General features: G+C 40.0%; 1 protein-coding gene across 1 annotated transcript; it reads left to right on the plus strand.

Annotated features, from left to right (window-relative positions):
* Nucleotides 1-1,790: 1,790 nt before the first annotated feature.
* On the plus strand, nt 1,791-10,855 carry LOC131722803 (membrane-anchored junction protein-like). Its single transcript, XM_059015959.1, has 10 exons — nt 1,791-1,900; nt 2,878-2,923; nt 4,056-4,131; nt 4,504-4,635; nt 5,394-5,422; nt 6,025-6,137; nt 7,547-7,607; nt 8,415-8,484; nt 9,524-9,689; nt 10,356-10,855. Exons 1-10 carry the CDS (start codon nt 1,800-1,802, stop codon nt 10,399-10,401), a joined length of 840 nt encoding a protein of 279 aa, XP_058871942.1. The 5' UTR covers nt 1,791-1,799; the 3' UTR covers nt 10,402-10,855.
* The last annotated feature ends 2,348 nt before the right edge of the window (nt 10,856-13,203 follow it).

A 13,203-nucleotide genomic window follows, 5' to 3' on the forward strand; every position in this document is an offset into this window, starting at 1 on the left:
ATTCCTATAAAGGTCCATTAAGACATCTAATAGGCTTCCTGGCTGCTTATTGCTCTCTGGTTACGTTGTATAACATAACTGTGACGTATTAATAGAATACTAATGTATAGTTTTGGTACATTTTTACACAAAATGTAAATCAAGTAGAAAAGTATTTCTTCACAAAACCATGTATTAAAAAGTGAAACTTGTGCACTGGGGGGGGGGTTCAAATTACGAGCAAAATAAAGTGTTTTATTTTTTGCATAATTGTGTTGAACTTTGTCGCTTTCATTATGAAATACTAATAATAATATGTATATAAATGTGTTGTGGTTATCGCCCCCTGCTGGTGTCTCAATATATGACACTTGGATTTACAGAACTTTCAATAGAGTCGAAGTGCTCGGAATTACTCCCCCGCCCCCACGTGAAAATTTAAGGTGGAATTGTTAAATGGACGTGTCTGTTAAGTAAGCAACAACACACGAGAAGCTAAACCATTGACTTTACGTACTCTTAGTTTTAACTGCATGGCAAATGGCATGTTAGCAGCTAATCAGAATGTAAGGACATGCATATAATGATATATCAGTAGCAGGATCTTCATCAATAGACCTGTCTTGCACACCCACAAGCAGTTGTCTAGTGCTGTATTTAATTAGCTTATGCAGAACTTACTAAAGGCCGTCAGAGCACACACAAATTATTTCAGTTCTGTGGAGCTTTCAGCTGTAGATAGAGGCTGCATCCTACAAGGTGAATATTTCAAAATGTTTCCTTTTATAAAAAAATAAAAAAAAGTAGACATTCTAAATGAAGGTTATTAAAATGCGAAGTGTACAGTGTGTTAATTATAAGACCAAATATTTCAATAAGATCCAATGTGTGATAGTATACAAATGTGAATATTTCAATTCCATTGCTATTAAAATGTAAGTCGCCCTGGATAAGGGCGTCTGCTAAGAAATAAATTATATATATTATATATCAACGTGCAATACCACCTTAACACTTGTTACAGAACTTTGGAGAAGCGCTCGAGCGGAGCGCGCCTTTTTTTTTTAAATCCTTTTCCGAAGACGACGTTTCGGCAACTGGACACCTCAAAAGTATTTTTTTTTTAAATATATATTTTATTTCGTGTAAGTAAACGCGGCTATTTCTGTGTAAGGAATACAGAAAAACAAAAATACGTGTGTCTAAATTTGAAAGATAACTGTCTTCGTTTACACACGTTTAGGTTTACATTGGGCCTAGTACTTTTTGGGGGATTCGGATAAATAATAATAATAATACATAATTTTTTTTTTACACGTTGGAAATAAAAATAAAATCACAAATCACACGGTCATATTAATTCGGGTTGTGAGGACAATTAAACAAGTACGATATAATAATTTTGTTTTATAACGGACCTGTTAATATAAACGATGAATGTGCATTAACCCTTAAAGTGCCACTGTGCTAATTATTATTTTTTATTAGTAGCCAATAAAATGTTTATACTTTAACATAAAAACATCACTATTTTAGTTTAGCAACTTGTGCCCCGATTTATTTTAAAATAAAAATGAATTTGATACAAATGGTTATACGAAGTAAAAGCTACCTTCCTCAGAACTGAATTTGTTTAAATTTCGCAGGGACATTTATTACAATAATGTAATATTCATGCTTTCCACATAGTTCATTTATTTATTTATTTGTAGTTTTACATTGTCGTTATTTGTAACCGTTCTCTGAGATTTGCACGGCACTTTATAAAACCGCAAACTAGATAAACTTCTTTTTTTTTCTTGCAGAAACTTGTTCAGAAAATGCCAGTTAACACATTCCGCTCCCCGCTCCCAGAAACCAGATTCTTTCACGCAGACAACTGTGTTTATAAGTTTAGAATAAGATACGGAAACAACGCAAGGTAAATCAAATATATTTTATTTTTCCAACACAATTGTTAAGATGTACTTCAAAAACATTATCACCCCGCCATCACTGTCCTCATTTGAAGGACCGTCTGCTTTGTCATTTTGCGGATCATTTATTTTTTAAAAACTTAGCATCAATCTACTACCACCTGTTAATTAAAACTAATAATAATAATAATAATAATAAAATAAAACATCTCTTTAACTATATATTGTTATCATAAACTCACTCTTAATTTTGTTAACCGCAAAAGTGTAATCAAATTGCAGAAATACAGTTTGTGTTGTGATTTTTGTTCAAAGACAAATTTATTTGGTTCTTTGGTTGTAGCCCTTATGGAACAAACATATTTATATGGTAGAAAAGTGTGATCCTTATATTTTTCATATATATAAATTGGCCCCTTTTTTTATATATTTAAAATTAATTTATATATATTAGTCTGTAATCGATATATTTATTTTATATGGATTACAGCCTAATGAAAATATATTATGCACCATACATTTTCAACATTATTATTATTTATTTCTTAGCAGATGCCCTTCTCCAGGGCGACTTACAATTGTTACAAGATATCACATTATTTTTACATACAATTACCCATTTATACAGTTGGGTTTTTACTGGAACAATCTAGGTAAAGTACCTTGCTCAAGGGTACAGGAGGAGTGTCCCCCACCTGGGATTGAACCCACGACCTTCCGGTCAAGAGTCCAGAGCCCCTAACCACTACTCCACACTGCTGCCCCTACAACATATCAAATAAATATGGATTACAGACTTAAAATATATTTATCATATATGCCATATATTTTAAATATATAAAATAGGGGCCAATTTCTATATATGAAAAATATAAGGGTCATACTTTTCTACCATATATTAAAAATATGTGTTTTTTTCCATAAGGGAGTGGGCTAAGTTACTGCTTCTGTTCCTTCTGTTATTTTATCTTTTCGATTCTAGAGCGGAGGATTTTAGAAATGAGGAGGGCATCACACAAGAGTTAGAGGTAATGTTCAATTGGCAATTATTATTATTATTATTATTATTATTATTATTATTATTATTATTATTATTATTATTATTATTAAATTCTTAGCAGATAGCACATAGACATGCGTCACAGAACTCCAGGCTCATGCTACCCAATAAAATATATCTAACAAACTCAACAGGGATGGGAATCAGACTCCTATTGCACAGCAGTGTGATCCATTCCAGGTTTTACTGCTACCAGCTTGATCAGCCTCCAGTGTGTCTAGCTAACAAGCTCAGGTGTGTCTGATTATTAAACTCCTAGTGAAACCAGGACTGGATCACACTGCTGTGCAGCGGGAGTCTGATTCCCATCCTTCGATATTACTGGTACACAGCCTCTGAACCAACCCCCAAGTCTCCCTGCCTGGTTTGAGGTTCGCTGTATCAAACCCCCAAGTCTCCCTGCCTGGTTTGAGGTTCGCTGTATCAAACCCCCAAGTCTCCCTGCCTGGTTTGAGGTTCGCTGTATCAAACCCCCAAGTCTCCCTGCCTGGTTTGAGATTCGCTGTATCAAACCCCCAAGTCTCCCTGCCTGGTTTGAGATCGCTGTATCAAACCCCCAAGTCTCCCTGCCTGGTTTGAGGTTCGCTGTATCAAACCCCCAAGTCTCCCTGCCTGGTTTGAGGTTCGCTGTATCAAACCCCCAAGTCTCCCTGCCTGGTATGAGGTTCTCTGTATCAAACCCCCAAGTCTCCCTGCCTGGTTTGAGGTTCGCTGTATCAAACCCCCAAGTCTCCCTGCCTGGTTTGAGGTACGCTGTATCAAACCCCCAAGTCTCCCTGCCTGGTTTGAGGTTCGCTGTATCAAACCCCCAAGTCTCCCTGCCTGGTGTGTCACGCAGTGGCCTGAAACCTAGTCTCCTGAAAACCAGTTACAAGCCACAAAGTGTCTGCGTGTTCCCTCAGCTTAAGACCTTTTATAATAATAATAATAATAATAATAATAATAATAATAATAATAATAATAAACAGCTGCAAGTGTAGTATGATGCAGATTAGGTATTAGGTAGATTTCTTCTTTTCACACGACACACACAGCAATTTCAGTAATGCCCTTTCAACAGGCAGCAACAGTTCCTAAACTTGTCTTTTTTTTTTTTACAGGATGCTGTTCGTGTTGTTCTTGCCAATCTGGAGAGCGTGCAGCCCTTTGCCACGAAGCATTTCAATATCTTTCCATGTATCCTTCACTTATAATTAATTCTCTTTACCTTTACATATAGCATTAGAGAGAGAGAGAGAGAGAGAGAGAGAGAGGGAGGGGGAGAGAGAGGGAGAGGAAGGGGGGAGGGAGGGGGAGAGAGAGGGAGGAGAGAGAGAGAGAGGGAGAGAGATGGAGAGAAGGAGAGAGGGGGAGAGAGAGAGGAGAGAGAGAGGGGGAGAGGGAGAGAGAGAGAGAGAGAGCTTGATCAGCCCCCAGTGTGTCTAGGTAACAAGCTCAGGTGTGTCTTATCAAACTCGCAGCAAAACAAGGAACGGATCAAAACTGCTATGGAAAGTTGTTTTCGAAATCTGCCAGCGATCCAGAAAGTGTCCTTCACAACTCTGTCAGATAAGAGCAAGTGGGAGAGAGTGTCGGAGCTGAGATTCAAACAGGGCAGCTCCTCTCTCTCCGCGCACCCTGACGTCTGCACCCTGTACCTGGAGCTCAATTCAGGGCAACAGCAGGGGCAGGCTGGGGCAGGTAGGGTTAACCCCCGCACTGCCAGCTAACAACTGCTTTGAGTTTTAGCTTGTGGTGTTTCTTTCATTCTTTTATTTTTTACGTCAGTATAGCTGTCCTTTGCAATTTAAGGTTTAATATTTATTAATATGCAAACACAGTACTACATTACCAGTATTTATTATTATTATTATTATTATTATTATTATTAGTTTATCTAGCAGACGCCTTTATCCCAGGCGACTCACACAGGTGTTACAGGGCAGCGCAGGGTTACAATGCAAGCTTCATATTTAAACACAGTGTAGTTTACACTGAGTAAGTGTGAATTATACTACTACAGTACAAGATGAACTAGGAGGCAACATGTTAGGATCACAGCGAGTTGTATCCACAGTGACATGTTAGCAGTGCGATAGTGCAAGGATAGTGCATCAGCTGAGGATCAAGTCATAGAGGGCTCATTAAATCCACAATATTTTTTTTTTTTATCATTAGAGGAGAAGACGGGACTCTGTGTGTGTGTGTGCATGTGTGTGTGCATGCATGTGTGTGTGTGTGCGTTCGTGTGTTTAAATTGGCACAAAAATGCAGACTCTGTAGCTTGACTCTTTCCTCTCGCCAGTTTTGAGAGCTCTGCTTCAAAGCACGTTTAGCAAGTTAATTAAAATAAGCGTTTTTTTTTTTTGTTTTAATATTGATTATAATGTAGCGGGATGGTTGTTTTAAAGTGATTACAGTGCTAACGTGTAACGTTGTTTTTATTTTTATTTTCCCAGCTAAACGAACACTGTCCACGTGCACACCTGTAAGTATTACATGAACTAGGAGGAAATTAATGTGTAGAAAAGATTGAAATAGATACCGCTCTCGTAAATCAAGATTAAAAAGTTTTAGACGACCATTTTATACAAAATGTTCGTCGTTCTTCTCTTTGTATTTCTCGACTGATAGTCAAGTTTTATTTTATTTAATTCATTTTACTAGAACTTTTTCATTTTCACGTTTTGTAATTGTTTTATTTCATATTATGGTCATTTTCAGGGATGGAAATAAGACTCCTATTGCACGGCAGTTTCACCCTTTCCAGGTTTTACTACAAGCTTCATTAGCTGCAGTGTATAGGTAATAACAAGCTTGGGTGTGTCTTATTAAAACCAGGAACGGATCAAACTGCGGTGCTGTGGGAGTCTTATTTCCATCCCTGATTTTTGTTTTTATTGACTTGTAAAGCGCTTTGAGATACTGTTGTATAAAACACGCTGTAAAAAAAACTAATAAGTTACTTACTAGTAGCACTCTGTGTTATTTAATGTTTTATTGATATCTTGTAAATTGACCAATCACATAACTTCTTAAATCAGCGTGTATATAACAGGCCGTGTGATGTCACAATACTTCTTTTTGAAGGTCAGAGCAGATGGAGGAAGATCTCAGGAGGATGACATCACAGTAAGGCCACCGAAGCGCAGTAAGCAAAATCTGCCACCAGGGGGCTCTGGACTCCGGTCTGAAAAAGTCATGTCAGTGGTTTCAAATGAATCCTTATTTAAAATTCCCTTCTGTAAAATGTTGATGCTTACTGACAACAGGGTGCCCAGCTCATATACAGGGATTTCCTTTTCAGTCAAATCTTAAGGTTGAAAAATAAGATAGATTTAGGACGAAGTGTGGAGTAGTGGTTAGGGCTCAGGGCTCTGGACTCTTGACTGGAAGGTTGTGGGTTCAATCCCAGGTGGGCGATACTGCTGCTGTACCCTTGAGCAAGGTACTTTACCTAGATTGCTCCAGTAAAAACCCAACTGTATAAATGGGTAATTGTATGTAAAAGATAAGGGATAAGGGCGTCTGCTAAGAAATAAATAATAATAATTTATTTATGTATGTATTTGACAGGGACAACGTACAATTTTTTTTAACATGTATGTCATAAAATGTACTACACCCAGATTTAGCTAGGGGCTCATTTTATATTGGCAGTCCCTGGGCATACACAAAAGCAGAAAATAATACAAATGAAGTAACATTTTAAAGAAGCAGTGTGATGGACACAGGTGAGAACAATCTTCACACAGGGAGTGGCGAGGGTACGGAACGGGCTTATCTAGTCACGCTGTCGAGGCTGAATCCCTGGGATCCTTTAAGACCCGGCTTGACAAAGTTCTGAGATCATCGGCTGCTCGGAACCGGACGAGCTCTGATGGGTCCAATGTCCTCCTCTCGTTCAGAAATGTTCTTCTGAAACCTGCTGAAGAACTTTACTCTAACATATTGAATTACACACACCGCTTTGTAGTCCCCCCCCCCCCCCCCCCATATACTTAAATAAAAAACTGACCAAAATTAACGTTTCGTAATCTAACATGAAATATACCTACTACTATTATTACTACTACTACTAGGAGGCTGTGTGGTCCAGTGGTTAAAGAAAAGGGCTTGTAACCAGGAGGTCCCCGGTTCGAATCCCACCTCAGCCACTGGCTCATTGTGTGACCCTGAGCAAGTCACTTCACCTCCTTGTGCTCCGTCTTTCGGGTGAGACGTAATTGTAAGTGACTCTGCAGCTGATGCATAGTTCACACACCCTAGCCTCTGTAAGTCGCCTTGGATAAAGGCGTCTGCTAAATAAACTAATAATAATAATTATTATTATGGCGAGATCATTTTGTAGTTTCTTTGATTACACAAGGTTACATAAAAAATCTAAATTATGTTCATTTTTTTTTTTTAAGCATGTCTCAATCCTAAAAATTCTAGGTAATGCAAAAACTTTTGGCAGTAGCTGTATGTTCTGTTATCTTAAAGAGTGTCTGAATAATGATCAAACTTGTCTGTTGTCGTTATGTATACATACATATTATGTGTTACGCAAACGCTGCACAATGGATTTGCAGTGTTACTAATGAAAAGCAACCTTTCTCTTTGACCACAGGAGTGAAAGTGATTTGAGCTACGCTGCTGATGAAGCAGATGAGCCAGGGACAGGCCTTGCGGTGAGACGGACACAGTAACGTGAATTGTTCTGCCCTGGATTCAGAACAAACACCCTGTTCATTGCGCGCACGCACAGACAGTCGTGTTTAAAAGATTAGCGAAATGAAATGTAAAAAATGAACCATTCTCAAATTGTTTTTTTATTAAGACACGATTCTCCTTGCAGTTCCTCGGGAGCAACGGTTACTCAATCGCTTTGTTACTTGTTTTTTGCTAACAGAAATGGAAAAAAAAAGAAGCTATATAAAAGATATAGAATAACTGTGAGGTATTCGTTTTTGATAAGTTAACCTTATAGTAAAAATAAGGTGTATCATGCATTTTTTTTTACACAGAGGGTTATAAATGCATGGAATAGCCTACCAGGTGAAGCAGTAGGGTCTAAAACACTGGGAGCATTTTAAAAATGTTTTTTAATTAGTCCCCTCCCCCCTCCCCAGTAGGGGAGAATGGTGTGCTAACAAGGGATGAGCCCTTCTAAACCGGGGCTTCTCAAACCCCGGTCCTGGGGTCCCCCTCTGCTGTGCCTGCTGGTTTTCATTCCAACTGAGCTCTCAATTACTTAACTAAACCCTTATTTGAACTTTGTTTAATTAGACCTATTTACTTGTTTTCAGCTCATAAAACAGTTGCGGATTTCAAGTTAGCTGTAACATTTTAAATCTGGAGCATCATTTTCCTGGAGCAATTCAAAAAGGTCCTAATTAAGCAAATTATTAGTTCAATTAAGGGTTCGGTTAAGTGTCTGAAATGGTTGTTTTCATTAATTACTTGATGATTTATTTGTATTTTTTTTTTTTTTACAGAATCCTCAACATGCATGCCCAGGCTGTCCTGTCCAAAGATACGCGGCGCTCAAAACAGCTGTCTCCCGCCGTATGTAATGTAGTTATTAAAAGATGTTCTGTGCTAGCGGGCAGTTACTGTTACAGTAATGGCTTTGAAACTGCATAAAATAACGTAGCAGGATTTAAAAGCATATTTGCAAACTCCAAACCTGATTGAGGAACAGCGTGCTAATTGGGTTTGCATATTTAATATCAGTTGGGTTAGGGTTAGATCGCACATGGACTTCTAGATTGTTGTTAAGAAAGTGTCATTATTTTTTAGAATCGCGATGTATTGCAAAGCTCTGAAACTGAATACTGTCTGTGAGAATTGATCTAAATAAACGGTCAGTGGACATGTACAGTAATGATGAGCCTACTATAAGTACTAAATAAACACTTACATCTGATCTGTTAAGCGCAGATACACATATCCCTGATCTTCAACACAAAGACACAATATTATTAATTAGTCATTATTATTATTATTTATTTCTTAGCAGACGCCCTTATCCAGTGCAACTTACAATTGTTACAAGATATCACATTATATATTATACAGATATCACATTATTTTTTACATGCAATTCCCCATTTATACAGTTGGGTTTTTACTGGAGCAATCTAGGTAAAGTACCTTGCTCAAGGGTACAGCAGCAGTGTCCTCCCACTTGGGATTGAACCCACGACCCTCCGGTCTAGAGTCCAGAGCCCTAACCACTACTCCACACTGCTGCCCCAATCATTCAGTGGACGCTTTTAGGGGGGTGAACTCTGCTTCATCAACAACTGCTGCTGCTGCTGCAGAGTCACTTCCAGTAGGAGCTCGTTTGTTTTACGTCTCATCCGAAGGACGGAGCACAAGGAGGTTCAGTGACTTGCTCAGGGTCACACGCACACACACACACACACACACACACGCGCACACACACACACACACACACACAGACACACACGCACACGCACACACACAGACACAAACACACACACACACACACAGGGAGTCAACGGCTGAGCCCTCTAGTTAACTCGCTGGACCGGCACGCCTCCCCAGACGCTTTCTTTCCTTCTGTCTCTTTTCTTTCCAGACGAATCTTTGAATCAAAGCGGCCCAAACCGGCGCAGCGAAGAAACGGAAGATGAGGAGGAAGTGGAAGCCGGAGAGGATATGACGTCAGAAGGAATGGAAGCCAGAGATATGACGTCAGAAGAGGCGGAAACAAAAGCTGGGGGCATCTTAAGCCGTTTGGCCAGGTGGGGAAAGGCTCCCCCCCCCCCCGTTTCATTTTTAGTTAGGGATGTTAACGACAGCTTCAATTTCAGCAAGCAGTTGGGAGTGTCAAAATGTTTTAAATGTCGTCGTCCGTCCCCCCCCCCCCCCCCCCCCAAATAAAGTTTTTAATAGAAACTGACCTCATCAGATCTTTTGGGGTTTGGCAGAAACGACACAGGAGGTAATGACAGGTAGGAAAATAGATAAATAATAAAAACAGAATAAAAGACGGTTTGCGTTCACAGCGCTGCTTGGAGCCGGCACAAAACCTATATTCACATGTGTACCCTCTCTAAAGAGAAGGTAACGGGGGTTCCGAAATATACAGCACGACGCGTCCCCACGTGTTGCTACAGCTGTTTAAATAACGCACCTGTCTTTTTTCTTTTCATTGTTAACATCCTGACAGCTTTTTACACTTATAAAACTTTTAAAGTCTGTTTCTAGTTTAAAATGTCCGCTCTAGTGCACTGGGGTTTGAAATCCTGTCCTCTAAATCAATGGTTCTCAAACCCTGGTCCTGGGGACCCCCTGTCCTGCTGGTGTTTGTTCCAAACGAGCTCTCAATTACTTATAAAAGGCGCTATATAAATAAATGATTGATTGATTGATTGATTGATTGATTTTATTTGTTTATTTTCTTTCAGCTCTCTGTTTCCATTTTGGCTCTTTTTTGGGAGCAGGAAGCCTTAGTGACCTGAGAGAGCAGACAATCATTCAGCTGTGATCCCCACAATCCGCCTTAGAGATGCTGCTGGGCTGAACTACTCCAAGCAACATTTCTCTAGGAAGTCACGTTGCATTGTGAAGAAGAGACTGAAAACACAACAGATAAGCAGCTATACTTGCCTTATAATAATAATAATTACATTGTTTGGGTTTTAATGACAGTTTGGTCATATTAAAAAAAAAAAAAAAAAGTAAATAACGAAATTGTAATATCGGCTCTAAAACTGTTTCATGTAAAAATGTTACAAGATTGGATTTAGATTGCGAACCTGCTGAAGACATGCTGTCGAAACGCGTTGTTTTTTCTTTTTGTTTGCTTTTAATGGAATAAACTTATTAGAACTTTTTAAAATATAAAGTCACAGTGGTCCTGTCCTGTTTTTTTTTGAGAGTGCCGCCTGTCTTGGTCGACTTCACTTGAAAACTGGAAGAAGCAATCGTGAGTCCACATAGACTACTTTCTTTTATATATATATATATATATATATATGCTGGACATGTTGCATGGCATTTAGTGGCAAGCAGGATTCAAGACAGGAATCCGGTGCTCCTGAACACACACACACACACACACACACACACATTGAGATCCACACACTGAGATACATACACACACACACACACTGACACACTCACACTGACACACACTGACACACTCACACTGACACACACACACATTGAGATCCACACACTGAGATACACACACACACACACACACTGACACACTCACACTGACACACTCACACATTGAGATCCACACACTGAGATACACACACACACACTGACACACTCACACTGACACACACATTGAGATCCACACACTGAGATACATACACACACACACACACACTGACACACTCACACTGACACACACACACACACACACACACATTGAGATCCACACACTGAGATACATACACACACACACACACTGACACACTCACACTGACACACACACATTGAGATCCACACACTGAGATACATACACACACACACACACACACACACACACACACATTGAGATCCACACACTGAGATACATACACACACACACACACTGACACACTCACACTGACACACACACACACACACATTGAGATCCACACACTGAGATACATACACACACACACACACACTGACACACTCACACTGACACACACACACACACACACACACATTGAGATCCACACACTGAGATACATACACACACACACACACTGACACACTCACACTGACACACACACATTGAGATCCACACACTGAGATACATACACACACACACACACACACACACACACACACATTGAGATCCACACACTGAGATACATACACACACACACACACACACACACACACATTGAGATCCACACACTGAGATACATACACACTCACACACATTGAGATACTCACACTGACACACACACACTCACACGGACACACTCAATGTGGGTTCTAGGGTTGTACAAATAATATGACTGGTCTGTGGTTTGGAAGATTCCTTTATGAATGTTTCTGAAAATAAAACGCAACCATTTCTTTACTGAGCCTTGTGTCGGGAGGCGTACATTTTTCTAGTTAGGAAAAAAAAAATAATAATAAAAATTGAGCATGTTTTATTTGGACAGCAAACCCTCTTCTAAAACTAACACAAATAACAGTAATATTTTACTTGTATTCAGCTGTAGGGCACGTTGCTACGGCGTTATGTTTGGAGATTTCTATGTGAGGTTGCAGCCTCGTTAGATATTTCAAACTGAACATGAAGCTACTTTGTGGTTTGGAACTTGGTTTCAGGAGACTAGGTTTCAGGCCGCTGCGCGGCACACCAAGGTGAGACTTTGGTGGGATTTGATATAGCGACCTCAAACTAGGTCTCCCGGTGGTCTCCTGGAACCAGGTTTCAAGCTTCCTGAAAAAGTGGCTTCATGTTCCCTCAGCTTACGATCTGACACGCGAGATGGGCGAAGCGTACAAAACATAACTGACCTGGCTGCAGCTGCACAGGAAGAGCGACGGAACATCCCACAGCAGTCTATCCAGAGGCTGGATTGACAGCTCAAACAATATCGAGTACGAACAAGCGTGGGGAAACATCACCCCACCCATCTCTTGTATTTATTACCTAGCCTCTCGGCTTAGCCCTGGGTTTGGAGAACAAAAGGCCTACAAAAGGGGAGCCTAATCCCCACTCTATTGAACTAGAAGGCAGGGCTTAGATACCTCTGGAACAGTCGGATGATGTCATCCGTCCTTTAAAATAAAGTGTAGGATATCCATTGCCTGCTCTAGGGTTGCTAAGAGCCCCGCGTCGTCTTGAGAGCTATTTATAGATCCGCACCTGTAACCCTCACCAGCTCATCTGAAAACGACCAGGGGTCACAAATGGAGATTAGATAAAGGGGCATTCAGAACAGAAAATAGGAGGCGCTTTTTTTTTACACAGAGAATTGTGAGGGTCTGGAACCAACTCTGCAGTAATGTTGTTGAAGCTGACACCCTGGGATCCTTCAAGAAGCTGCTTGATGAGATTCTGGGATCAATCAGCTACTAACAACCAAACGAGTAAGATGGGCCGAAAAGGGCCTCCTCTCGTTTGAAAACTTTCTTATGTTCTTATGTTCTTATGTTACGCGCTACCATGCCCACTTTATTAGGGAATGGACCTAGTGTCGGGTTGGAGTGGTTCAGTGGGATTGTAACCCGTTCTGTCATTCATATTTCTGAGTGTCTCAGTGCGGCACCAGCTGTCTCTCTAGGCTTCTCTAG

Source organism: Acipenser ruthenus, chromosome 51 (assembly GCF_902713425.1).
Source record: "Acipenser ruthenus chromosome 51, fAciRut3.2 maternal haplotype, whole genome shotgun sequence".
Taxonomy (NCBI): Eukaryota; Metazoa; Chordata; class Actinopteri; order Acipenseriformes; family Acipenseridae; genus Acipenser; species Acipenser ruthenus.

What these genes read in the sequence shown, in the direction of transcription:
- LOC131722803 (XM_059015959.1), top strand. Translation starts at nt 1,800, where the DNA reads ATGCCAGTTAACACATTCCGCTCCCCGCTCCCAGAAACCAGATTCTTT. An exon ending in GCATTTCAATATCTTTCCAT is followed by an intron (nt 4,132 to 4,503) that starts GTATCCTTCACT and finishes CAACTCTGTCAG; the next exon opens with ATAAGAGCAAGTGGGAGAGA. An exon ending in GCAGGGGCAGGCTGGGGCAG is followed by an intron (nt 4,636 to 5,393) that starts GTAGGGTTAACC and finishes TTATTTTCCCAG; the next exon opens with CTAAACGAACACTGTCCACG.